Source organism: Prionailurus bengalensis, chromosome A2 (assembly GCF_016509475.1).
Source record: "Prionailurus bengalensis isolate Pbe53 chromosome A2, Fcat_Pben_1.1_paternal_pri, whole genome shotgun sequence".
In the NCBI taxonomy this organism is placed as follows: domain Eukaryota; kingdom Metazoa; phylum Chordata; class Mammalia; order Carnivora; family Felidae; genus Prionailurus; species Prionailurus bengalensis.
In genome coordinates, this window is record NC_057348.1 from 125,017,449 (window position 1) to 125,045,278 (window position 27,830).

At 38.4% G+C, this 27,830-nt stretch overlaps 1 protein-coding gene across 4 annotated transcripts in view; it reads right to left on the minus strand.

Moving 5' to 3' along the window:
* Positions 1-688: 688 nt before the first annotated feature.
* DPY19L1 (dpy-19 like C-mannosyltransferase 1) overlaps positions 689-27,830 on the minus strand; it is a 97,419-nt gene continuing 70,277 nt past the window's right edge. For 2 of the 4 annotated variants that reach the window (XM_043589241.1, XM_043589238.1), the window contains 9 exons: positions 23,424-23,525; positions 19,097-19,168; positions 17,117-17,166; positions 14,713-14,737; positions 13,388-13,507; positions 11,828-12,002; positions 11,000-11,099; positions 9,703-9,828; positions 689-3,506 (listed from right to left, as the gene is read on the minus strand). In XM_043589241.1, coding sequence (XP_043445176.1) covers positions 3,350-3,506; positions 9,703-9,828; positions 11,000-11,099; positions 11,828-12,002; positions 13,388-13,507; positions 14,713-14,737; positions 17,117-17,166; positions 19,097-19,168; positions 23,424-23,525 — 927 coding nt within the window. In that variant the 3' untranslated portion in view covers positions 689-3,349. The remainder of the gene's footprint in view (positions 3,507-9,702; positions 9,829-10,999; positions 11,100-11,827; positions 12,003-13,387; positions 13,508-14,712; positions 14,738-17,116; positions 17,167-19,096; positions 19,169-23,423; positions 23,526-27,830) is intronic. The other 2 variants (XM_043589240.1, XM_043589239.1) reach the window with 2 other exon arrangements.

Consider the following 27,830-nt stretch of genomic DNA (forward strand, 5'->3'; position numbering starts at 1 on the left):
ATTTCAACATATGAGTTTTGGAGGGGACACAAACGTTCAGACCATACAACCACCTCGGGTCCTCAGGTCAACTGAATCAGAAACCTCTGAGGCAGGGTGCAGCAATCGTTTTAACAAACCCTCCAGGTGATTCTGATGCCCACTCCATTTGAGAACGCCGCATTCCAATGAACACTCCCCCAAGATGTCAGAGAATGAAGGTGTCGCTTTGTAAAGAAATTAATTGTACGGGCATGAGCTAAACTGTCTTTCCTCCAGACAACTAAATAAATAAATAAACAGACAAAGCTGATGCTTGTATCAAGCAAGAACATGGAGCTATAGTTTAGGAAATATCATGAGACCAAACTATTGTTTAATGTATGAGAAAATGCTTTCAGCAGCTCTAAAGTTATCCCCAAATGATCGTTTTAAAGAACTATTGTGTCCCTTGATGTAAATGATAAAGTAATGTGAACCTGTAACAGCATAAATAGAAGAAGAGTATGGGTAACCCCAGTACCTACACTGCCACCAACAAAGAGGAGTGAGCAGCTTCACGGACCCCAGTGTTATATCCCTTCCCCATTATTCAGGACTGCAGTCTCCCACAAACGAGTTCATGGTTATCTGACTCTAGAGAATGAGGCTGAACATGTCAACAATCAAGGCAGAGATGAAAATAATAATTAAAAAAACCCACCTTCTATACTTTTCATGATCTTTTTTATTTAACATACATAGTACATGTAAAACAACTGGCATAAAATTCATAAAAATACAATACTTCTATGCAATATCACTTTATTCCTGATACATCCTTTCATGTTCTCCTTAGTATCATTGTTCTAGTTTAATACAATCCGTCCTCTGCTAAGCAGTTTTAGAGGCTTATCTCACAGAAATCCTGCCCCAACTTTGTTTGTTTCTTTTTTGTCACGGCAACGGCTATTTTTATCGCCTCTCTGCCCATCCTTACCTTCCTCACACTAAAGCAAAAATATTTTTAAATGCTAAAAATGAGTAAAATACTGAGCTTTAATACTGCTTTGTCATGTATATCGAAACTACTACTATTCTACTTTGCCATAAAAGATATTTATAATCTACAGCACCGGCTGCTACCAGATGTGACCAAGGCTGAGTGTGCAGTGCAGCCCAAGGCCTCTGTTCGAAACTCACTGGCTTGAAATATAATCATAGCTTGCTGGTGGAGTCACGTTAATAAATGCCATTACAAAAGGATTCTTTGGGGGTGGGGAAGAAAAAAAAAAACGAACTTGACCACTTTTAACTTTTCCCAGCATACGAAGCAATCAAAACAGTACTTTCATGTTTTTCCTGTACAGAATCTCCAATCATTACATGGGAACTTATTGGGAAGAGAATTATCGGAGGGTGGGGAGGATAAAGAATGGCTTTAAAAGTACAATTTTTAAAAACCTGTAACCGCTGGAGGTACAAAACAGCCATATTTGGTGCAGAACAGTCACAGAGCGGAGCACGCTTCCCTCTTCCCTCCCACCGCGACCCTCAGCCACCTCGGCCTCAGGTGCCCTCTTGCCATTTTTCTGGATTGCTGCATCATTGCTCAAATTCTACTCCCAGTCCACAACTCCCCAGCTGCTTCCCTATTTTCTGAAACTGGCAAAAAGCCCAAGAAATAAAAGTCACCCAGCAAGCGAGGAGGAGGGGGCGGGCACCTGAAGACACTGGCACAGAAGCTCCGGCCGGAAGGAGGCTCCCCGGGAAGGCGGGCTCTGGGGCAGGCCGGGGACTGCACGCTCGCCAGCCCAGGCTGTCCTTGCAGCTGTCTGCTCTAAGCAAGCTAGTGCTTCCCCCAGACCAGGCTCGTCCTTGGGCTCTGGTGAGAAGGCAGAAAGGGAACAGCTCTTCAGTGGCTCCCAGCAGTGGGCACCGGAAGCCATCCCTGAGGACTCAGGTCTCAAGGACAGTCCACAGTGAGGTTAATCTGCCTGCGGTTAATAAAGAGAACACTGTATAATTAAATGTGTAGTCCGTCAGAGTCATGGTTTGCTTAGAATTTAAAATCTTAAAACCGTTTCTCAGAACTATGAGGATTCGCTGTTTTGAAGAATCTCATTTCACACAAATTAACTTCTAAGAAACAAAAATTCATACTAGGAATTCGGAGCAGGTTGGGGACTCTTTCAAAATAAAAATAAATAGGAAGGGAAAAAAAATAAAGAGGAAGGCTGAATATATTCATTCCTTTGTACTGAAATGATAGTTTTGGGGATCAAAATTATAACATAAGGCTTAAGGCTTTGTCTTACTAAAGACAGGCAATTTAAAAAGTAAAATATATAAAAACTCCATTCACTTCTCGTTATTCATTTACTTTTCCGACAGAAAAATTAGTCACGTTTTATTGTATCTTAATAGTAGAAGAAAAACTACACAAACTACATCTACTATTCCACTGTAAACTATGCCTACTCAAATGCACTACATTTGAGTCATTCAAAATAGTGGTTCTTAAAACTACAATTAAACATGAAAAATTCTGTAAATGGTTTAAGGTATTAAAATATAAACATCTGAATAATACTAAAAATGAGAAACATACACAACTGCCATTAAATTTTTTTAACCAAGAATAAGTACTTTCTAAGCAACTAAATGAGTAAATAACACTTATTTGACAAAGAATGCTGGGAGAGAAAGCGGGAGAGAAGGAGACAGAGCAGACATGCTGTCACATGGTTGGTGGTTAGAAGAATTTGGTCCTGACCACTAGGTCCAAGAATCTGGATTAGTAACGGGCAGAAAATGCTTCATTAATAAGAGCAACAAGACACAGCAGAACGTGAAGAAGTGAAATCAACAGATCATTCCACATAGCAAATACCCATGTCTGCCCCATCTGCTCTCACGGAAGTTGATGACAGGGGCCGACACGACTGAGGAGCTTATGACAATCACTGAAATGTCCAAAAGACGAGAGCAAGAGGCAGAAAAAGAAGCAAGGGGCATCAATAGTCCATAAACTAAAATCAGCCCCTACATAGTTCAGAGCTCACGATACTTTCATATCATCCTTGCCATGAGCCATCATGTTTTTTACACGAGTAGCTTTGCTCGCTCACTTTAGAACAAATATTTAAGTCAGGTACAAACATATACTCATTTGCATAGCAAATTTTAAGGGGTGCATTGAAATAGTAACCAACTGATTAAGGTGTTAAGTATCTTTACAATCAGAACGACATTCAAATTGACCACACGAAATGTTTTCTATTTGAAAACAGTTACCTACAAAAGTTTTTGGGATTTGAATTAAAAACAAGGCATGAATTATTAGCAAAACATTAAAACCATTACTGATGTACTTCTCTGTAGGCAGCAGTCACTCTTCTATAACTTCTAAGACCTTGTAAACACTGTTCTGGAATACAGTGGTGAAGTGTGGCTTGGAATCCTTCACCAGGAGGTTACATAAGGGAGGTTTCCCAGCATTAGCAGGGTCTTCCACATCCCAGATTTCAGGCATACTGCACCCAGGCCTAGAAAAATTAACGTAGAGATTAAAAATCAAAGTACATGATACACGGCAGATGAAGCAGAGCACACTTTTTCTATTCCTGCCCTCGTTTCATTTTTTCTATGTAAATTCACTTAGTTTAAAAAATCCTGTTATAGTTATCTATATTTATTTAAGCTGCCATAAATTCTCTTTAGAACAAGGTGAACGCAGCAAGTGGACTATAAAGAAGGAAACAGACGTACAAAATACACGAATGCAGGTGGTGGAGTAAGACAGATCTTGCTTCAATTCTGCAACAGTTGGCTTAGCAAGGATGTGGTGTTGGAGAGCTCACAGTCTCTCTCCAGATTTGTCAAATGGGGAATAACCATGATGTGGGTATGGGTTATGAGGACTCAGAGAGAAAGACTGTACCTAGTTAGCACCGTGCCCAGAACACAGAGGTAATATGTTATATTGACTTAAAAATTATAATTGGCAGATATGCTTAGTTCACATTTATGCAACTTCCCACTATTGTCTCCTAGAATGAGTCAACTTAAAGAAAACCCAGTGGTGTTCAGTTCAAGTCTTTAGCTAAATGCACAATTAAATTTTATTTTTTTCACAATTAAATTTTAAAAGCAATACAGTTTATGAAGAACAGAAGTGAAATTGATATTATGTGGTATCAGTCCCAATAACTTCTGCAGATGGCTTTAACATTTATGTTAAATCTAAAGCAGTGTTATAGATATAACTGCTGGCTTTCACTAGGGTTCACAAATTTCTTTTTTCTTTTTGGCTTTTGTTACATTGAGGATTTTTATGTTATTATATTCCAAAATGTCAGTATTTTCTTTAGGACTTATGATTTCCATGCCTTGTTTAAGGAATCCTTCCCTATAACATATCATGAGAGTATGCATTGTGTTCTTCTGTGAAAGTTTTAGAGTCTGCTTTTCACAGCTAGACTTATAACTCATCTGGAATTAATCTTTCTGTATGGTGTGAGGCAGAGATTTAATTTTAATTTTTTCCATATAGATAGCCCAGCAACTCTAGGGACATTTTTATTTAAAGCAATTTTTTTAATGTTTATTGATTTTTGAGAGAGTGAGCAAGAGAGGGCAGGGAGAGAGGGAGACAGAGAATCTGAAGAAGGCTCTGAGCCATCAGTACAAAGCCCGATGAGGGGCTCGAACCCACAAACCATAGGATCATGACCTGAGCCAAAGTCTACACTCAACCGACTGAGCCACCCAGGTGTCCCATATGATTTATTATTTGTCAAATCCATCCTTACCCCTATCAATCAGTACCTGGCATACCACTTTCAAATCTATATTACCTGTTTTATAATCACCAATGTAATAATGGATTCAGGCAAGAGTCAAAACTGGATGCAAGAATTATCTGGTGAAAGGTTGTTGAGAAAGAGGATAAACAAATGGCCTCTAAGTATCTCTACAGATTTCCTATTAATTCTATAGGAGATGTGCCTCCTTAATATAGAGAGATCAGGTGATCAAACTTAGCATGACCAATGATAGAACAAAGCGATCTCTACCTCCTGATGTGACACAAAAGAAAGTATACAACCCCTCTGATGTCATAATCTTGCCACAATTTGCCAAACTGAATCTAATCACAAGGAAGGAATTAGACAAATCCAGACATGGGACTTTTCCTCTAAGACAACTGGCTCGGACTCTGGGAAAATATCAACAAAAACAAAAAGGGCAAAAGGGAGTTCACAATCTCCTATGTGCTATTTGAGAAATTAAAACAAACAAAAACAGAAAAATACACAATACAGAATAATTATAGAGAACTGACAACAGCTTATGTTTGGTCATAGTTGCTTCACTTTAAGAGAAAGAAACATTTCCAACATGTCTTTTTAATCCCCAAGTGCAGCCCCGCTTCCCTACCTCTACTATGGGGCAAGCAGCACATGCCTTTTTCTTCTCAATAACATCTTTAATTTGAAACTGACTAATCATCCAAAAAGTGTCAAAATATAGGCCTATCAAAAATAAAAAAATGAAAGTCACTGTCACTTCCAAAGCCATTTCTCAGAGGTGACCTGTGTAAACAATCCAGCATACATTCTGCTACACCCATTTACATTTTTTTAAGTGCATTTATTTATTTTTGAGAGAGAGACAGACAGAGTGAGTGGGGCAGGGGCAGGGAGAGAGAGGGAGAGAGAATCCCAAGCAGGTTTCATACTATCAGCACAGAGCCTCATGTGGGGCTCGAACTCATGAACCGCAAGATCATGACCTGAGCTGAAACCAAGAACTGGACGCTTAACCGACTGAGCCACCCAGGCAACCCTCAGCTAGACCTTTTTAATCCAACTTCAGACACACACATACAAATATAGGAATGGACAGATTTATGTATATAGATGCTCCTGGGCTGCTTTTACAAACAAGAGATTATTCTGGAACTCCTCACTTAACAATAAAATGCGGCCATTTTCCTACCTCAGTACCTAAAGACCTACTTCATTCTTTTTAATAGTTGCTAGTACACCTATTAATTAGCCACTCTTTTATGGGTAGATATTTTAATTGTTTCTCATTTTGCCATTATAAAATGACATTGATATAAACATTCTTGTGCCTATATCTTTCTGCAAGCTAAATTAAAAAAATTTTTTTAATGTTTATTTATTTTTGAGAGAGAGAAGACAGAATGCAAGCAGGGGAAGAGTAGAGAGAGAGGGAGACGCAGAATCTGAAGCAGGCTCCAGGATCTGAGCTGTGAGCACAGAGCCCGATGCGGGGCTCAAATCCACAAACCGTGAGATCATGACCTTAGCCAAAGTCGGACACTTAACTGACTGAGCCCCCCAGGTGCCCCAACTGCAAGTTAAACTTCTAGAAGCAGCACTATTATCACATCACAGGGCTACACAATTTTCACTTTGCCTCTAGCACATTATCTCCCAGTGAGTGTTCCCACGAAGGCTGTTCACTAGATTCTACCAACACCGAGCATATATGATAAAATGAGAGGGCTTAGGTTTTCTAAGCCATTTAATTTTCTGACACATGCCAAGGACAAACTGTTGCCACACTGCAGGCCATGGGTAGTAGAGCGCGAAACATACAGGCAGTAGAAAACTACCCACTTCCTGAGCTCAACAGTTTGCCGGAAAAAGAGAAGGTAAGAGCTGCCTTTGTGAGCTCTGTCTGCCTGAGTGTAACATCCTTTAGTGCTTATCTGCGTGTACTGGAGCTCCCCCAAGTCAGCCAGCGAGGTCTTTAAATAGCATTATTGAAAATGGGAATAATTTTCTTCTGAATTCATGTGTTTTAATTTTATGTCAACTCTATTATCGGAATTAATGAGATAGAAAGCAGAGAACTGAGAAGAAAATAGTTAATTAAAAACTCATCTACAACTTGCATTTGAGTATATTTTCGTACTTGTATTTGAACATGGGGTGTCAAGTATTTAAGGAATAATCAAGCCACACAATTAAAGCCACTGGTGGGGCGCCTGGGTAGCTCAGCCAGCTGAGCATCTGACTTTGGTTCAGGTCATGATCTCATGGTTAGTAAGTATGAGCCCTGCACTGGGCTCTCTGCTGCCAGCGTAGAGCCCACGTTGGATCCTCTGTCCCCCTCTCTCCACCTCTCTCTTTCTCAAAAATAAAGAAACTTTATAAAACAAAAATTAAAAATAAAGCCACTGGTAATGAGATCACATAAATGTAGGGCTCACCAACATGCTGGGCACAGATTAAGTGCTAGATAAATATTAGGTCCCTCTTCCTTTTCTTCTTCCTTTTCTTTGAGTTCTCCATTTACTCCCCCTGTTCTGACAAATTTTTCTGTTCCAGTAACCTACAAATGTCTCAGGCATAACTGAAATGGACAGTGGGGGCCAAGGCATTAAAGGCATTTCTACCTAGTCCTGGTAGAAAGTTCTGTCAAGAAATGCAGTCTTCCGACTGCACTAAATATTAGTCCTTATTCCCTTTCCTCTTCTGAGTTCCCCATTTGCTTCCCTGGCAAAACAGAAAGCACAGCTTGTGTTTTGTTTCAAGGTTTAAGCAGAGTGCACCTGTCTAAGGTTTCCTGAGATTTAGTATCAGTCTGGCTTAAATCCTGTAGTAAAAGGAGAGTGCTGTTTTAGTTACTGAGTGCAGAAAACAGATTAGAGAAAGTCACTTCTTTAGCCTCCTTCTCTCCACTCCTGCCAGAAAAACACAACAGGGGCAAGTCAATATCCAGACAGGAAGATCGAGCACGCACTCCCACCCCAAAGTCTCAGTCTTGGTGCCCAGAAGTGGGCGCTAAATGGAGAGGATCCAAAGCCAGTGAATTTACTGCTGACCTTGTTTAGTGAGCAAAATTTGTTGCCATACTTCCTAAATTTGTCTTTCATCCCTTCTTGTGTATAAAACAGTAATCTGCCCATCAGAACATGAGACTACTACAGCAATGCAAATCCAAGGAGTTCCATCAACATCTTAGAATATAAAATGCCTTTGGGGCGCCTGGGTGGCTCAGTCGGTTAAGTGTCCAACTTCGGTTCGGGTCGTGATCTCACGGTTTGTGAATTCGAGGCCCACGTTAGGCTCTGTGCTGACAGCTCGGAGCCTGGAGCCTGCTTCAGATTCTCTCTCTCTGCCCCTACCCAACTTGTGCTCTGTCTCTCTGTGTCTCTCAAAAAATAAATAAGCGTAAAAGAAAAATTAAATAAAAAAAAGAATATAAAGTGCCCCAATCTCTGCGATTTACACATATTTAAAATACTATGCAAGCTCTGGGGGAAGAAACGAAGAATCTTGAATCAAGGCTCATCATCAGCGTGGGAACAAAAAGGTCATAAAACATTATTTTTATGTTCCAGTAACCTCTAAGTGCCTCAGGATGATAATCGAACTGGGGAGCAAAGCCCTTGGCAATAAAGATCACAATGCTGGTGGAAATCTCTGACAAGAAGTTCTTCTTGCAAGTTCTTCTAATCGCAAATGTCAGCCTACCATTCCTTTATTACAATATCCTCATAAAATTGTTATGAGAGAAGCTTATGACTTCTTTGTTCTAAATATATGTAACAAAGTTAATTAAAAGTGGGTATATGAATTTCATATGTATTCTTCTGTTTATAAGGACATAAAACATTTTCTAAATTATGACTCTAAGAACATAAACATTTTGTATAGATCTTGATTAAATTCAAGTCACTTGGGACATATTCATTGGAAAATCATTCAGTAATCAACAGTTGTTTGAGTTTCCTTGTGGGCTATGTCACAGAACTATTTTCACTCCTGAGTCAATATTTAATTATTTTGTCTTAACACCCTTTTGTATCACTGAGATACATGGCGAATAAGTATGATCAAGCCACAAATACAGCAGCCTCCTGAAGGCTTCTGTTTAAAGAGTAGTGAGAATTTTAACATTAATAGTTCTCCATAAAATACTCTTATTTTCTAATGAAACTGCTCATGTCTGTGCTCCTCATGGATCCAGCGCTTTGGTATTTTAACAGCAAGAAGCTACAGTCGTCTGTGTGTAGTCACCAAGGTACAACATCTCTAAACAGTCACCTTTACAAGTCATATTTGCTTTTATGATCTTACTAACCTCTGCTATACTCTGCTTAGTGAATTTCTCTGTGGAAATAGTTTTAAAAACTATAAATCCAGGAAAATGTGGGTCACGGTAAAGTTAATTGTTTTCCCACTCAAATAAGATGTGAAACAGCAAGAAAGAAGTGTCACTGTAAGGGGACGCCGGGAGGGGGCCCGTCTCTCACGGGGCACGGCGTGATGTGCAGAGACGTGGTGTGCACAAAGGAGGCTCTGACTCTCAGCTGTCTGTCTGACTTCATTACAATGAGACTCTCCATTATTTGGTTTCAGACTCTGCAAGTCTTTTTAAAAGAGAATACATCCAACTTTAAATAAAAGTTTTTAAAAACATCACAGGCAAATATGAGCAATTTGGGAAATTATCAATCAGTACCAATATAATACCTTTATGGTTGGATACACATGCAAATCATTATAAAAGAAACATATTCGTAATGACCAGAAAAGAAAAAATTGCAATTCAAAAAATGATCTAAAAAGTTCTTTCCACTTATACTTTGCTAAATGTTATATATATCTCACACATACGACTAGTAAAGCACTTGCCATAAGACTGAATTAATTTTTCATGTCTTATGCATATAAAATATTAACTGTGTTGAATACTCACTTGGATCTTCTTATACACCAGGACTCCTCTAGAATGTAATAATTCACTTGTAACTTTATCAATTCTCGCTTCACTTCTTCAGCTGCTTTTCGACTATACATTGAGTAAACTATTTTCGTTCTGGCTCTTTAAAGAAAGATAATTGGGCAAAAGAGTTTCAAGATTAAAAGGATGCAGTCAACGCACTTGGAAGAAAGCACTGAACGGAACAGGAAGGAAGAGTCTACAGAAGAGTCAGGTCAAGAAAACTTTCTTCTCAGAGTTGCTGCTCAGGGGCCCCAGGGAGGTCAAAAGGACATTTAGAAGCAGCACAAGAGTCCTGGGAAAAGAGATGCACTTTGATGAACCCCTTCCTTTCCAAACTTAGCCTCTTTGTTCATTGGCTCATTTGTTTTTGTTTCGTATTCCCCATAACTCTATCATACATTAGAGTGAGGCGTGCTGTGTGTGGGCAGGGTGGGCCACACATACACGGCCACCACACTAGAGCTGCAACACACTAGAGCTGTTTCGACAGCAACAATAACTGGCATAAATGGCTCTCCATTTTGGTCCTAGATTAAAATACAAAAAAAAAAACAAAAAAAACCAAAAAAAAAAAACCACCTAAACCGATTCCACACAACTGCTCTGGAAATAAGCTTGCGGAAATTGGTTTTTTAATGAAAAAGTTTTTTTTTATTTATAAAATGTATGTCTCACCGTTACACAAAGAATACATTAAGAGGAGTCACCCAGTGACAGGGATAGCTTGACCTAGCCCCAGAAACTGTATGAAAATTAAATCTATGTCCTTTTTAAAAGAGAACACAATACTCTAACTTATGAAAAGTAGTAAAAAACAAAAACCAAGATCACTCTAGTAGGCTACACAGGTGAAAATCAGAATAAAATCTTCTTTGAATGAGATTCCGTTTCAACTGACTCTTGAGAATTCAAGAAAAAATACCCAAAAGGGCACCTTAATAAAAGCTAGAGGCTAACGAATCTTCTGGGGAGCATAAGGACGGTGATGACTAACAAGAACCTAGGTGGCTTGCAGCCCTGCTCACCTGGAGAAAAAGGACACACTATGATTTCATTTTGCTGCCTCGTACAAAAGGCAGAAAAGGTTGTAGATTTATTGCCCTGTGGAGCCTTACCAGTTTGCATCGAACTCAGCCCTCTTATTTCAGCCTTGTTTTCTCCCCTAACTCTATAAATCCCCATTCACCACAGCCTCGTTATTTTGCTGGTTCCCTCGCTCGCTATTTGTGTGGGAAATTTGTTTTCGGCAACATGAGAACTGTGTACTAACCTTAAACCTGCATCTTCATAATGTGGATGATTCACAATGGGCCGAAGTGCAGAGAGTTTAACACTCGCCATTGTGGGCATGGCACCCGCAAACACCGCGTCTGCAAAGCAGGAAAGAAGGTCTCAGGAGACTCAGTGAGTGTCACAAGGGTCTCCTTCTGGGTCAACTCAATCACTTCCCAGGTGAAAAAACGGAGGCCCAGAGAGGTTCACAACTTAAAGATTCAATGGAAGAACCAGACTGAAGTTGGAAAAATGGCTATCAGCAACCTGGCCTGGATAAACAATTTTCTTGGGAAGTTAGAGCCTCCTCATTTCATCACTGAGGATTTCTGGGGTTTTCTTTGTTTGTTTGTTTTTGTAATGTCTTAGAAATCTTTCCTGCCCCTGGGAAAGAAGTATCAAATTGGCTAGGAAAGTTTTATAGCACCAAGGGATCCTGGAAAATGATTTAAAATTCAGTCATTTGATACTCAGACAACAAAATCTCCCTTGAATAAAATGCCATACTCCATGAGTTCATTTCAAGGAGGAATGTGCAGGACTAAGATTAAAAACTCATTAGGAAAATAAGCACAACAAAAATTATTTTAAATCTCGCAATGTAAAATCTTGGATAAATTTTGAAAAAACATTGGTATTTAAGGAAAATAGCAAAACAGATTACTAAGAAAATATATATAACATTTCTTTGGCAAACCATTTAAGTAAAATTGACATCTCTCTTTTTCTGAATAATCTAGAAGCAACACTACTTAGAGTAAGGCCACTGGAAGTAAGTTGGGTTTAAGATTTTGCAGGGGCATATGAAACCGTGAGGGAAACTTACCTGGTTTAGTACTGTATTTGATCCATTCTATAAGTTCTTCTTGTGGCAAATTGCTGAATTCCCCTACAATATTCCATTGGGTTTGTAGATTTGCTGAACCCTGTATTGACATTGCTGCTAAGACAGCAAAAACAACAGCACCAGGATGTACTTTGCAAAAGAGCCATCCAAATAGCTGAAACCAAATTAAGAATATGTTGATAATTAGTACAAAGCAGCCTGTATCAAATAAACATAAGTTCTTCCCAGAGAAGAACACAGTCTCTGGTAGAGTCACAGATAAATGATTAATTATCCTACAAAAAAGTTCCAGCAACAATGACCAGGGGGATTAAAAGAATTTTACCATAAGCCTTACATAGGTGGGACATAATTTAAGAAGTTATTCTCTCAATTTGTGCTAATTCTAGCTTCAGGTAAGGCCAGGACCACCTACATAATTTGTCAGGCCCAATGCAAAAAGAAAAGGTAGGGTCTCTCGTTTAAAAAGTATTTAGAAGTTCCAAAGACCAACAGAAGAGCATCCAACTAGATGTAGGGTCCTTCTGAGTGTGGGCCCTCGTGCGTTTGCAAAGGTCCCACACCTGTGAAGCCATCCCAGGGCCATGCTATCTTCAGTCATGGTGCGGGCTTCCTGCCAGCCTCCTTTCCTGTCCCAGCCCAGAGGAATCAGGAACAGCAGCTTCATACCAAGACAGGTAGGTCTCTAGAAAGCTGTCCCTCTTTAACACAACACCAACATACTGATTGGGAAACTTGAGGCTAGCTGATTTTTCCATTCTAAGAGTCCACACTCAATAATAACACTTTACCCCTATTATTCTCTCCTTAATTTCTCTATATGTCTTTAGAGTTAGATTTCAAGCCTCTTGAGGGCAGATATATATTATTTCTTCTTGATTTTTCTATCTACCATTCTACCCTCATCCTTAGAGTATGGTATAGATGCTTAGTAAATATTTGTTAAATTTAAAAGAGGTACTGCTGCTGGACCTTGGCTAATTGGTTGATGAAAAGGTGACACGATGCAGAAGCATCAATCTGTGAATACAGAGCAAGGACACAGTTATCCAGGGAAAATAAGCAGCAAATAACCAAAATGGCTTACACTAAATTTTAAAAAGGCAGGGATGTGCATACAAATGTATACTCAAATGAGAAAAATATTTTTTTAAGCTTGATACTGAAAAAGAATATCTATTTGAAAGCAACTGTAACTTGAAATCACTGGCTAGAATTCTGTGTGATAGGAATGTCAAAACAACAAAAAAATATTTCTACAATGACGCTCTGCTTTCTATCAACATCTGTAGGGATCATTCATGAATTCAGCCTGTACTATTTGAGCGTCTGTTGTATGCCAAGGAATGTCTTAGAAGTTAGAAGGATAAATGACCTGTTTTGGCCCTTACCCTTTATAAACAATTAATATAAATCCATGAAGAACTTTATGACAATTTAAAGAATTTTGAGTTATTCAACATTATTTCAGGGCCATTCAATGACATAGGCTGGGGTAAAGTGATCATAGCAACTACAACACCAACATAATGATCTTACCTGTCTTGAACAGATCAAAGAAGCCATAACACACATGTGTGGGGTCAAGAAGAGTTTTAGTCTCATAATTAAAATACCGAGGGCTGTATATGCTAACAGTTGCAATGCATGATAAACTAGCTGAAAGAAAGAGAAAATATTTTTTACTCCTACAGTTTAATATATTGTTAAATAGATGAATATCCAGAAGAGTACTTTTGCTTCGCAACAATACTTTGACTTCTGAAATAAACGAGTCTACAAGTTCACTTTCAAACCTCTCCATTTTATTAAAAGCCTAAAATGATAAAGTCACTAAAGCAAGTTGTTCTAGAATTCTGCTCAGGGTTAAGTCCATAGTTACCAAAGCCCACATCTCTGAATCTACCTTGATGATACCATCAGATTAACACAGGAAAGCGGTAAACAAAAGTAAGTACTATTTAAGATCCCAGAGTCTGCCTTGGAAGAGCCATCAAAACCAGGCAGAAATATGCAATACAGTATTATTAGCTATAGTCACCATGCTGTTGCTAAGAGAGTAGATCTTAAAGGTCATCCCAGGGGAAAAAAAATTATTTTGTAACTACGTATGGTGATGGATGTTAGCTAGACTTATTGTGGTGATCATCTCACAATGTCTACAAATCTGATTACTTATGCCATACACCTGAAATCAATATCAGGTTACATGTCAATTAGATCTCAAGTAAAAACAAAACAAAACAAGAAAGAAAAAAAGATAAACAAGTGAAACCACCAGGAGATGGCAGGAGCAACCAGTCACACCTCCAAAGCCTCAGGGCAAGGTGAGTAGAGAGGAAAACCATCTCCAGTCAAGCAAAAGACACTCCACATGCATTTAGCAATAAACTGGATCTTCTGAGGATGATCAGAGCAGACCAAATGGGCTTTCTACTTAACGGTTTTAACAAATGAATGGTCATGTTTGTAACAGTCTCATAAAAACACATACAGGCCTATTTTGAAGATGATTAGTGACAAATACCAATACTTAGAAACTGGAACTAAAAGAAAAGTCTATATATACATATATATACACATATATATATACACATACACACACACATATATGTATATATATGTATATATACATATATGTGTATGTATATATACACACACATATACATATATATACACATATATATATACACATACACACACACATATATGTATATATATGTATATATACATATATGTGTATGTATATATACACACACATATACATATATATACACATATATATATACACATACATACACACACACACACACACACACACACACATTGAAATAAAGTATGTTTTAGTAATATTAAGTCTTTACCTCTCCATGATCAAACTGGTGTTTTCTGAAATGGAATAAGAAATATTACTATTGAATCATTGTTGAAGCACTTCAATTATTTGCATTTTTATCTTACAAATACAAGTTTTACAATTTCTGTAATATTCCAAGGACATATATATGTAAATAAAAATTACAAAGTTATGAACCCAAACTGGTGCCATAATCTTTTAAAAGACAGTTTATTTTTAAAAAATTGACCTTGGGGGCACCTGGGTGGCTCAGTCGGTTGAGTGTCCGACTTCGGCTCAGGTCATGATCTCACAGCTCGTGAGTTCGAGCCCCGCGTCGGGCTCTGTGCTGACAGCTCAGAGCCTGGAGCCTGTTTCAGATTCTGTGTCTCCCTCTCTCTCTGCCCCTAACCCACTCGCATTCTGTCTCCGTCAAAAATAAATAAACATTAAAAAAAATAAAAAAAAAATTGACCTTGGAGCATACCTTGCACATTTGACTACAGGGACAATTCCTGGGCCAACAAAAGGGACACCGTGGTGTAGCAGGTCCCTCCCTGTGATGTCCTGCCAAAGCAGGGAGGGAAGTGAAGGGAACCCTGAAGACTTCATAGTTCTGTTCCCCTGCTTCTCATCCCCAGGGGTACCTAAGCTCCCCCCCAAGCTGGGGCTGCTATAGAGATAATTTAGGAAACCACATAAAAGATTTTTTCATCAGTGGTTCTGGAATATACAAATAGCCACAAAATTCCCTCTTTAGTTCTACTTGACAGCTTTAATTTTCCTGAGAAAAGATGTACGCTTAGAGGTCCCTGCATCTCCCTCTGGTCTCGTGCCACCCCTCTCCATAATCACTCCTACTCCATTTCCCTGCTTTGTCTCCTCAAAGATGTTCATTTATTGGTTTCTTATTATCATCTGTCTCTCCGTACTAAAATGAACCCCTCAGGACTACAAGGTACAAACCTATCCATCCTCAATCCCACTGAGCACCGATGACACTGGAGACACAGCAGTAGATAAGATGGGGAAAAAAATCTTTGCCCTCATAGAACTTACATATAGTAAAGGGAGAAACAAAATGCAAGTAAGTAAACATTTGTCAAACACTGAGAAGTACCGCGGAGAGAGTGAAAACAGGGCAAAAGATGCAGGGGGTGATGGGGAAGGCGTATAGCAATCAATGGGGTCACTGAGTGACATTTGAGCAAGGCCTGAAGAAGCAGAGAGTTTGAGGTTGAGCAACGCTCAGGAAGAGCACTTGAAGCAAAGAGAAAGATAGTGCATAACCCTATAGTAGGAAGTAGTCCTTAATGGGCTAAGTACAAAGACACCGTGATCAGAGAAGAGAGATGTGGGGGAGAATGGCAGTGCCATAGGAGATGTTCAAGTATAAATGGTGATAAATTCGGAGAGAGGAAGATAAGGGCATATGATGATGAAGAATAACAAGCCAGGAGACAAGGAATCTACAGGGAAGTGATGGTCAGGAAAGGCTTCTTGAAGGAGGTAACATTTAAACAAGAATTAAAGGAATTGGCCACATGCAGAGCCAAACTGTGGGGAGCAGAGGCACAATTACAGCCTTAGGGTACAAACAGTGCAAAACTGCCGGGCAGGAAGCAACGGGCCATGGTTACAGAGCAGCAAGGAGGTCCAGGGGACATGAGTGTGGTGGGAAAAGGGAAAGTGACAATTTATTTTTCTCTCAATTGCCTCTTTTGTGTACTTCACTCATTTTCCAATAGGGTTTTAGCATTTTTCCTGTTAATTCATAGAAGTCCTTTATACATGAGTCATTTGTCCTTTGTCATATATTGTGACTATTGTACCCAATTTGTCTTTTTCTCTGAACAATGCTTACAAGTATCTCATCAAACCAAAATATTTATCTAGTCAGCCTTTTCAGTCTTTCCTTTTAGCGTACAGGTTTTATGTCATACTTAACAAGGCCTCTCTCATCCTAAGAGTCCTAAAATAATCTCTTGCTTAATATTGGGGTTTTGGGTTTTTTCCTACATTTAAATCTCTGCTCCATCTGGAATTTATTTTGTGTAAAAGTAAAGTATGGAATCAGTTTTCTATTTCCCTGCTCTTCTCTCAAAAGGCAGTCCAGTCCATTGGTCCTAAAACCAACAACAGAATCATTTATTTTCCCTGATAAACTGAAGCACAAAGCTGTGTCCTTCAAGTACAGATTATGTGTAGGCCTAATATCAGATTGTATGGATGGAATCTGAGGTATGAATAAGTAATTTACTGAGCTCTGCATGGATAGGGGATCATGAGAAAAGCAAAGAAGGGGAATGACAACAATCGAAAACATCCATGATCAAATGTTGAGTGTACCACACCACATGAATTATAAAATTAATACCTTGTAGATATCTATTTAATAGATAATGTAACAAAATGATTAATAGCATACTTACCTCATTTGTGTCTGTTGTTTAGTTAAGACACCCCACATGTCACTAATAATCTGCAAATAGATTTTTTAAGACTTAAGAAGAGTTGTTTTGGGAAAAACAAAATTGTAACTAAAGTATCTTCTAAATTTTCAAACTCTACTTAAAAATATAAGTATTGGGATAAGAGATGAGTCGGGAAATAATAACTACAACAACCTAATCTTACATTTGTACAGTACTTGATCATATATCTAATACCCAACAACACTGTTCAAATAGATTTTCTTATCTTCATTTCGTACATGAGCAATGGGCTCAGATGGATTAGATGATCTCCTGGAAGGTGGACAACAACTAGGAAGCATTAATAGGTCGTGAAACCTGACCTTCTGGCTTCCAGTCCACATTCAGTGACTGCACTGAATGCACATATACCCCATATACCCAGACAACTGCCTCAGAGACTGATAAGCACAACTAACTAAACACTGGGTTTGCACAGTTAGCAGCCAGGTAAGGTCATCTAATCTGAAATCCTATCCCCAGTATGGATGCCCTCTTGGACACTGCTCACACGTTTTAATCTAGCCCTTGGAAGAACCACCCAACTGCTGCTTGAACCTACAACACTTTGTCAGTCCAGATCAATTCTGGTCCAAAGTCCAACCTCGTAGAATTGGCCATAATTCTAAGGAGCCAGAATGAGTGTAATCGTATTTCCAAGGGGTAGGCTTTAAATATTTGAAAATAATTATCTTTTGTCCAAATGAATCCTTCTTCTTTAAATCAAACATCTCAGCTTTTTTAACCTGATGTAATTGCTTTTGTCATCTCTAGTCATCCAGGTTGCTGCCTTTTTAATGGATTCTGGATTGCCAACATTGGTACTTTCTGATTTACCTACTAGGTGCACACCTACACAAAGTATGCAAAAGTGCAAAGGAAGCACAGAGCCTGGCATATAGCAGAAACTGACCACAAACTCATTAGATTTGAAAAGCTGGTGCAACTACAAAGTTGAATGCTACACTACACCCAAGAAGGAGGGAAAGGTGCAGAGTCTGATTCTTATTCCTTCCTTGCTTTTTAATGGACATGATGTGAGGCTGGTAACAACTTCTATGATCTTCTAATTCTGCATCTGTCAAAATGGGGGCAATATCTGTGTACCGTACAGAGCTGTCAAATAAGCAGGTGAAATAACACACGTGCTATGGCTGGGGAGAGTACAAATATATAATGTGAACAATAACCATAGTACAGAATATTCTACAAATACACGACATTCTGTTAACCCAGAAATCACTAACTACAAATCAGAAAACTTTTAGGATCTATCATCTGTTTTTTGATAATAGATTAATCTTTATTTATTCTCTTAAAACACTTGCAATTACAGAAATCACCAACTCTTACAAGAAAAAAGAGAATATCACACCTGCTCTTTGCTAAAGATTGGAACTTCCCTGACCTGATTTAAATCTGGGCTTAGAATTTCACTATCAAAGCCAAGTTGGAAGTCTAACAATTTTATCGATGTTGGTAATACACTGTTAGTATTCTATTTTTTCCTTTTGATCAATAATAATAAACTCAATCCAGGAGTTAGTGAGAACTGCACAAATGACTCAGAAAGGCATACATTAAATATTTTAGAAAATATTACATAGAGTTAAAAGTCAGTCAGTAGTAATTTACAAAGACAAAAATAACTGTATCTGGGTCAATATGGTCTCTTTGATCATGTCTTTCAAAATGCATGACCATCAAAACTCGAGCCATCCTTTTCCTATGTCTATTTTATGCTGGCAGATAGAATATTTTTAAGGTTTATAATGTTCATCAAGGGCTGTAATTAAGAAAATACAGAAAACGTTTCAACAAATCCATATGATGTATTGTGTCATATTAACGTGTAACCTAGTTTACTTAACTACTAGGATAGAAACAACAAAGTGTTTTATTATAAAAAAGAGCTCTTAAGTAATCAAATCAACATACCTTTCTAACGATTGCAATAAACACAACCAGAACAACTGGAAGCAACAGTGTCTTTGTATACCTCAGAGGAGTCTGCAATTCAAAGAGATGTTTTGTTAGAGGAAAATATTTTCAGACAAAATTTCATTTCAAAAAGTATAAGTAGAGAAACATGAGCATCAGTCCAATATATACCCATTGACTCCCATCGTAAAAATGAAGATGCATTTCCATAGAAACAAACATCCCTAAAATGCTGAGTTGAAAACACGAACACTAGTAAGTATAAAATGTGACTAGGAAGATTACTGTTCACTTTTTGTACACAGCGTTTCCAACTACAGAGCTCAACTTAACATTTGCCTAAGGTCAGCAGGACTCTAACTTTAAACAGCATGAGCATTTCCTGTACATTTGGTGGGGGATAAAAATCGTAACCATGATCCTAAGACACACTAAGACACACTAAGACACACACACACACACACACACACACACACACACACAGAGTAATGACCAATGTTTACAAGAAAAATAAAAACATTTTTGCATTTTCTTAATAACAGAGAAAAAGCTACAGAAACATTTAATACCAAAGCCTTACACACTGCAATCCTATATATATTACAATCTTTTGAAGTCACACTTTTAAACAATTCTGGGCTTGAAATTTCTAAATTGCAATTGATTTGCTTACCACCAACATTTACCTTCACAAAAATAATACTATATTATTGAGTTAAATAATGTACATTTTCCCAAATATGTTTATCAAGAGAAATCTAGCTTTAATCATATTAAAAACACTGATACATTTTAATTTTACAAAGTAGTATTTTCTGATTTTCCCTCTCATTAGTCCAATTTTCTCATTTGTTATTCTGTATTAGAAAGTAATTTTGATAATTTATTAACCCAAAATGCATACTTCAGTTAGAAGTCCCATTAAAAGATTTTTTATGGTTTTATTTTACTATTTACAAGCATTTGCATAGTACTTAATATTTTAAAATATACATATTTCTAATTTGTAAATTTTGCATTATGTCTTTGTCCTGACCTATGTCTAGGCAAAAATCATATAACCAAAACTATTTTATCATTTAAAATTTAGACATTTGCTATCAACAACTAACAATAAATATAAGAAAAGGTGTGAAATACAGGTGTTTACCTTAAAAAGGCAATGTGTCAAAACTGTGTTAAAAGTAACAATTTAACAAAGAATTCAAACAATTGTAAAAATACATTCAAAAACTTTGTTTTAAAAGTATTTTTTAGGGGTGCTTGGGTGGTTCAGTCAGTTAAGCGTCTGACTCTTCATTTTGGGTCAGGTCATGATCTCACAGTTCATGAATTCAGACCCCAAGTCAGGCTCCCCACTGACAGCATGGAGCCTGTTTGGGTATCTCTCTCTCTCTCTCTCTTTCTCAAAATAAATAAATATTTTTAAAAAGACACTCAAGGAAAAATACATGAGCCAAAGATTTTGAATCTAGCCAGAATTTCACTTATATAAGCCACTGATAAAATATTCGACCACATAAAAACTCAGGGATTACTGTTCCTATGGCCCTTCCTGAGGAATCCATTGGAGAGCAAGCTTCACACAATAGAGAAATGGCAGGAGAGGCTTCAATGCCAGAACACACAGTGTTAAAAACACCAACCTACAGAACTATGACAAGGATGTAACAGATATAACTGTGACAGAGTAGCATGAGTGGTTACATGTGTAGACAATTCAGATACAATGGATCTCTTAAAACAGGGGTCAGAGGGGAGAGTACATGGGAAGTAAAATAACGTCACTGATTATAGTATTACAATAGAAATGGGGGGGAGTAGTGGCCAGGCAAGAAGAAACTAAGTTCAATATAATTCTCAGTAGGAAACCAACAGAAGGGACTGGAGTGGATATATGAAAGTATTAATACAAAGGAAACAAAATCATACAATTTCCTCAATACCAAAAGATCCACCAGAGTGTATGCACAAGAACAAATGCAAGGGAAACAACCACACAGGGAGAGAGGTGAGCATGTGTGTGCAATCTCAGAATTGCAAGTTCTTTTAATACTTCTATGAATTGTTGGATTTAGTCTAAGCATAAAAGTTATATATGCTCATTGTAAAAACTAAAAAATGCAGAGAAAATAACCAAATGCAGAGAAGACAACCAATTTAGGGAAAGCCTGGGCGGCTCAGTCAGTTAAGTGTCTGACTCTTGATCTTGGCTCAGGTCATGATCTCAGGATTTATAAGTTTGAGCCCTGCATCGATTGGGCTTTGTGCTGGCAGTGTGGAGTCTGCTTGGGATCCTCTCTCTCCCTCTCTCATTGCCTCTCCCCCTCCCTCAAAATAAACAAGCAAACAAATAAAAAGGAAACAACCAATTTCACATTTTAATCAGTTGTCAGCATTTCCTCCCCAATGGGTTGTCTGTTGCCACCTTTCACCTATTTCTGCATAGGTGTGTGGGAGTGGGGATGTATTCTTTGTGATGGGGAAGGGTAAGAGTCCTCGGTAAATTTTTTTAAAATGTTTATTTATTTATTTTGAGAGCGGGTGGAGGGGCAGAGAGAGAGGTGAGAGAGAATTCCAAGCAGGTTCTGTGCTCAACGCTCCAGCACAGAGCCTGATGCAGGATCGATCTCACCAACCGTGAGATCATGACCTGAGCTGGAATCAAGAGGTAGATGCTCAACCGACTGAGCCACCCAGGCACCCCAAGTCCTCTGAAATTTTTTCTTGATTTGGACAATCTCCTATACTCACTACCTTAATCCCTAGTTTCACTTGTCATATTTATGGCAAAAATCATCCCACTTAGTCATTTGCCTTTTGGTTTTTGCAATATTTAATGTCAGATGTCTTAAGTTACATGCAGACAAATCTATTAATCACTCTCAAATGCATTATGTTAAACTGTTCCCTTTTCCCCACCGTATGGATATATCAAACAATGGAGGCACTCTCCAAGTTGGCACAGTACTCTGTCTCTACAGCACGGTCCCTGTGAAGATACCCATGGAGATGAGGAATGGCAGGCTGGAAACAGCTTTGCTACTGTCTTCAAATTAACTGAAGCCAGGCTATGCCTCAATAAGCAATTTCTTCTATCACCTACCCGACGGTTCTTACTCTCAGGTGACAGCGGCATGTGTATCTAACTAATGTCAGAGGACTTCCACCAAGTCCTAATGCCTTCTGGTGTTTACCTTCTGTTTCCTTTACCGCTTGCTTGAAGGAGTCTTGAGCTGCTGTGAATACGTATTTTAATGTCTTGCAGATACTCTTCCTTTCTTTCAGTGGGCTCAATACATTCACTCATACAGTTTTTATTAGCCATTATATGTCAAAACTTGCCAGAACCTGGGAATGAAGACTGGTAGGTACTGGAGTAAAGAGGACATCTGCAGGACATGCCCAATTCAGAATGTCTGGTTGAAAGGACTTTGCAGTGTGGGGCACTATCATCCACTGGTCTGTGTAACTCAGGACACAGAGGGAACCCAGTGGGGAGCGAGAGGAAAATGAAAGTGTCAACAAAGTACCGTTGACCAGTGTAATATATACACACACACAGCTCTGAAGGAAAATGTTTCACAGATAGTAAACTATCATAATAAATTGGGGCCGCATGGGTGGTGTTAAAAAAGACACATATATATGTGTTTGTTGAACCAAACCAGCTCACTGATTACTGCAAAATAATATTTTATAAAAAATATCATTAAAATATCAAAGTACTGTCCTCTGTATCTCATTTGGTCCTCACAATATCTTTTTGCAGCACGCTACTAGAAACTAGTAAGCTATGAGAGAGAACAAAATGAGAGTCGTGTGTTCAACAACATCGAATACTACTGCAGACTTCCATCTCCCAATCCACCACACTACTGTCTGATTTCCTTTTAAACGTCTGAATACGGTTTTAGAAGGAAAATTCCGTTGGAATGAACAAACTCAAACTCAACGATATTTCAAAGCAATGAGATTATTCCAACAAACAACCACTAAATGAATGGAAATGTAAGAGCTCGGGAGCGTCACTGAATTAATGTTGTCCCTGAAAAGAGGCATCTTGAAATGCCTCTGTGTTTACTCATTCAAAAAACTATTGCTAGTCTGAATGCTTGCTTCCAAATTATCAAAGTGAGAAAAGACCATACATTTCAGGGTGCTGTACTAATGTAAGTAGGAACATCTTCCTGTAAACCATCACTTTCCTTTTCCTTCCAAGTGAGGTAACAGCACAGAGGAGAGTCTGAGATAAGAGGAGCGCCCTTTATGAAAAATGAGTGGACCAGAACCTGGGGAAGGAAAACTAGAAATCACACCTTACCTCCTTTTCCATAAAGTCAAACTCTGCTGCACAGGTATACAATAAAGTATCAAAATCCTTGTAACTGAAGAATTTTGATGTTAATAAGTTGCCAATATGAGCCTAGGAAGGAATAAAGTGAGGTACCATTAGATTACGCCATATGGTGGAATAGTGCATTTTCATCTTAATAGCATTGAAAAATAGCTTTCACTACATTGCCGAGCTCGCTGTCCCCATGCCAGGCTTGCTTCTGCTAAAGAGCTGCAACTTCGTGGTTCTCCCTTCTTTTGCTGGCAAATGGTAACTCCAGCAACACCCTGCCTTCCCCCCTCCATCATCAACATACCAGAGCTTTCATCCTTAGGTTTTCCCTGCTCAGTGTGCTAAGCCTGATGAAATACACTACCCTTCTCCTTTTCTGGAGCCTTCTAGGGAGGGCGGGCTTGGTAACACATACAGACATCTGTCAATCATAAGGAACAAAGTGCAATGGAGTGAAAGAAAAGGAGGAAACATTCATTCTGATTTTTGAAAAGGGGATTGAAAAGACTCTTTGAAAGGGGTGCCTGGGTGGCTTGGTTGGTTAGACTGTTGATTTCAGCTCCGGTCATGATCTCACAGTTTGTAAGTTAAAGCCCCGTGTGGGGCTCTGTGCTGATGGCTTGGAGCCTGCTTGAGATTCTGTCTCTCTCTTTGCTCTCTTTCTCTCTCTCTCTCTCTCAAAATAAATAAATAAACTTTAAAAAAATGGCCAGGCCTTGGAATAAAATCCACCTTCTGAATGACGATCACTTTACCTGTGTAATTCTTTACCTGTTACCAAGTGCTCTTACTTACCTCCTCTCATCTGCTTCCCACAAAAAGTCATGTGAGGAAAGTGGGATTATTTGCATTTAACAAATGAGAAAATGTTGGCTAAATTTTCAATTCATTATTGTCTAAAAGAGTAAGGACCAAAAAAAAGGGGGAAATTATGTGAAACAAACAATAGCTAAAATCCTAAATGATACCTACATGAAGTGGGAAGATTGGAGGAGAGGGGAACTAAATAAGGGGTTGTGGGAATGTGTTGAAAAATTCCAAAATACTCTATTTTGTTGGGGAGGAAATGTATGCTGAGAAGTTTAAGAAATCAACAGGGGGGCGCCTGGGTGGCTCAGTTGGTTAAGCGGCCGACTTCGGCTCAGGTCATGATCTCACGGTCCGTGAGTTCAAGCCCCACGTCGGGCTCTGTGCTGACAGCTCAGAGCCTGGAGTCTGTTTCAGATTCTGTGTCTCCCTCTCTCTGATCCTCCCCTGTTCATGCTCTGTCTCTCCCTGTCTCAAAAATAAATAAATAAATAAATAAATAAATAAATAAATAAGAAATCAACAGGAAGAACATAGAGTGCCTTAAACAGCATAAGAAATCTGTCTATCCAATGAAAAGGAGAAAAATCTAAAAAGCATGTAAAATAGTTGGAAGCTGAAATACAATGGAAGAAATGTCCCAATATAATGGTAAGTGTCATATATTTAAAGAACTTAAATTCACAAATTAAAGGATAGATGCTCAAATTAGGTTTTAGGAAGAAAATTCAAATATATATTGTCTACAAAAGACATGTTTAACACAAAAGTACATAGAAAGGTTGAAAATAAAAGAGGAGAACAAGATATATTAGATAAACTGGACCAAAGAAATCTAGGTTAGCAATAGTAACATCTCACAAAACTGAATTCAAGCAAAAAATACATGAAAAGAGACAGAATGACCTTATATGCTGGTAAAATGAACAGCAAAGCAAGGTCATATGTATCATGAACATATGTATAGTTAACAGTATAGATTCAAAGTGTATCAAGAGCTGAAAAGAATGTAGAAATAGGTAAGAAGAAATAGGTAAGAATAGGTAAGTTGATGAAGAAATAGGTAAGCTGACAGTGTTCATTGGAAATGTTAAATATTTCTCACTAAAATAGAAATATTTCTCACTAAAATAAATATTTCTCACTAAAATAGAAGGTTAACAAATGTTAACATAACACCTGAATAATAATATGCTCACGGAGAATACAAACTTCACAAGAGAGACTACATGTTACCCTTGAACATGGCAAAAAATGTTTTAAATGTTCACATACCATACCACAATATATTTTAAAGAACTGATATCATACAAATTATTTTTTTCTAATCGTAAACGCAATAAAACTGGAAAACAGCTAACTAGAAATGGCTTTAAAAATCCTTTTGGCTAGAAGCTAACATAAATAGCATAAAACTTAATAACCTTCAGGCTAAAAAGAACATCACTAAATAGTTAATTTGTAAGATACGCAAAAGTACTACTTACAGGGAAATGTATAGCTTTAAATGCATTTATCAGAAAGAGAGGTTGAAAACAAAAGAGCCAAGCACTTTCCCTCGAGCATTAGAAAAAGCTACAGAACAGCACAAAGAAATAAGAAATGAGGATGACAGAATTTGTTGACAAAGAGAAATTCAACAAAACCAGAGGACTCAAAAAAGGTGGTACTTTGAAAATATTAATACAGTAAATAGAAAACAGGAAAAATAGGGGCGCCTGGGTGGCGCAGTCGGTTAAGCGTCCGACTTCAGCCAGGTCACGATCTCGCGGTCCGTGAGTTCGAGCCCCGCGTCAGGCTCTGGGCTGATGGCTCAGAGCCTGGAGCCTGTTTCCCATTCTGTGTCTCCCTCTCTCTCTGCCCCTCCCCCGTTCATGCTCTGTCTCTCTCTGTCCCAAAAATAAATAAATGTTGAAAAAAAAATTAAAAAAAAAAAAAAAAGAAAACAGGAAAAATAGCACACCCAAAAAACCCCTCAAAAAACAGCTCCTTATAGGAGACTAATACAATATTGACTCTGAATCCAAATAAGAATGAATAAAAGAATGTAAAACCATTTCACATACATGCAAAAATATTAATTAGAATTTTCACTAATTGAATCCTGTAATAAATTTTTAATTTTTTAAACTTTTTTATTTATTATTTTTGAGAGAGAGAGAGGGAGAGAGAAACAGAGCACGAGTGGGAAAGGGGCAGAGAGAGAGACACACACAGAATCTGAAGCAGGCTCCAGGCTCTGAGCTGTCAGCACAGAGCCTGATGCGGGGCTCAAACTCACAGTGAGGTCATGACCTGAGCTGAAGTCGGATGCTTAACCGACTGAGCCACTCAGGTGCCCCACGCTATAATAATTTTTCTAAAAAATACAATCCTGGGGCGCCTGGGTGGCTCGGTCAGTTAAGCATCTGACTTCAGCTCAGGTCATGATCACATGGTTCATGGGTTCGAGCCCGGCATCAGGCTCTGTGTAGACAGCTCAGAGACTGGGGCCTGCTTCAGATTCTGTGTCTCTCTCTTTGCCCCTCTCCCCACTCACATTCTGTTGTCTCTCTGTCTCTCAAAAATTAAATAAACATAAAAAAACTTTTTTTTAAATACAATCCATTTGATGACACATATGAAATGGGTAAGATTCCTCTAAAGACATAAACCACCAATAACTTCCTCAAAAAAGTGGATTTGTAGTAGAAATTCCCCTCATGATGAAAAGTCCAGGCCCTGCAGGCTTCACTGTCAAATTCTACCATACACTGTAGGCAAAGAAATAATATCAATTCTACATAAATTCTCTTTGAAATAGAGAAGCTATCATTACCTTGAAACCAAAGCCAGAAAAAAAAAAACATTGTAAGAAAATAAAACCACAGACTAATCTCTCTCATAAATATAGACAAAAATCCTTAAAATATTAACAACCAAATCCAAATCCAATATACAGGAAGAATACTACATTGTGAGCAAGTGAGGTTATCCGAGAAACACAAGACTGAATGAACAATTAAGAATTGATGGAAATGAGTACTTCCTATGGCAGAGAAGTTGACAAATCCTTTTCCCCAATAACAACTATAAAACTGGACAAAACTGCCAAAAACAACCATATCAGGTTCTAGAAACTGACCGCAAGGCAAGCAAACTGAGAAGCACTCATTCATACAAGAGCTGATGAACTCTGAGTGGACGTAGAAGGCGTCTGCAGCATTCTTGCCTGGGCTGGCCCATCTGCCATCAGATCAGCACCACGCTTGGTGGGACCAATAGTCCCCGAGGCTGGGGCTGAGCATGAAAAGCAGAACCTTTGCTACTGGAGGGTTCTGTCTTGTTTGGGGGCAGACAGCAAAATGCCTATGCCCAGAGACACTATTAATAAAAGTATGGAATGGCAGGAAATGAAAGGTGAAAGCTCATAGCTTTGCCAGCCTAGTATTTCATTACTTGTGCAGTGAACAGCGGACTGGAAGACTACCTAGAAATTTTAAAAAGATTCTGGAAATGAGAAAGCCAGCAAGGAGGTGAAGAAGTTCTCACATCCCCAGTGGACTAGAAAGCTGCACACACGGGCAGGGATCCTCG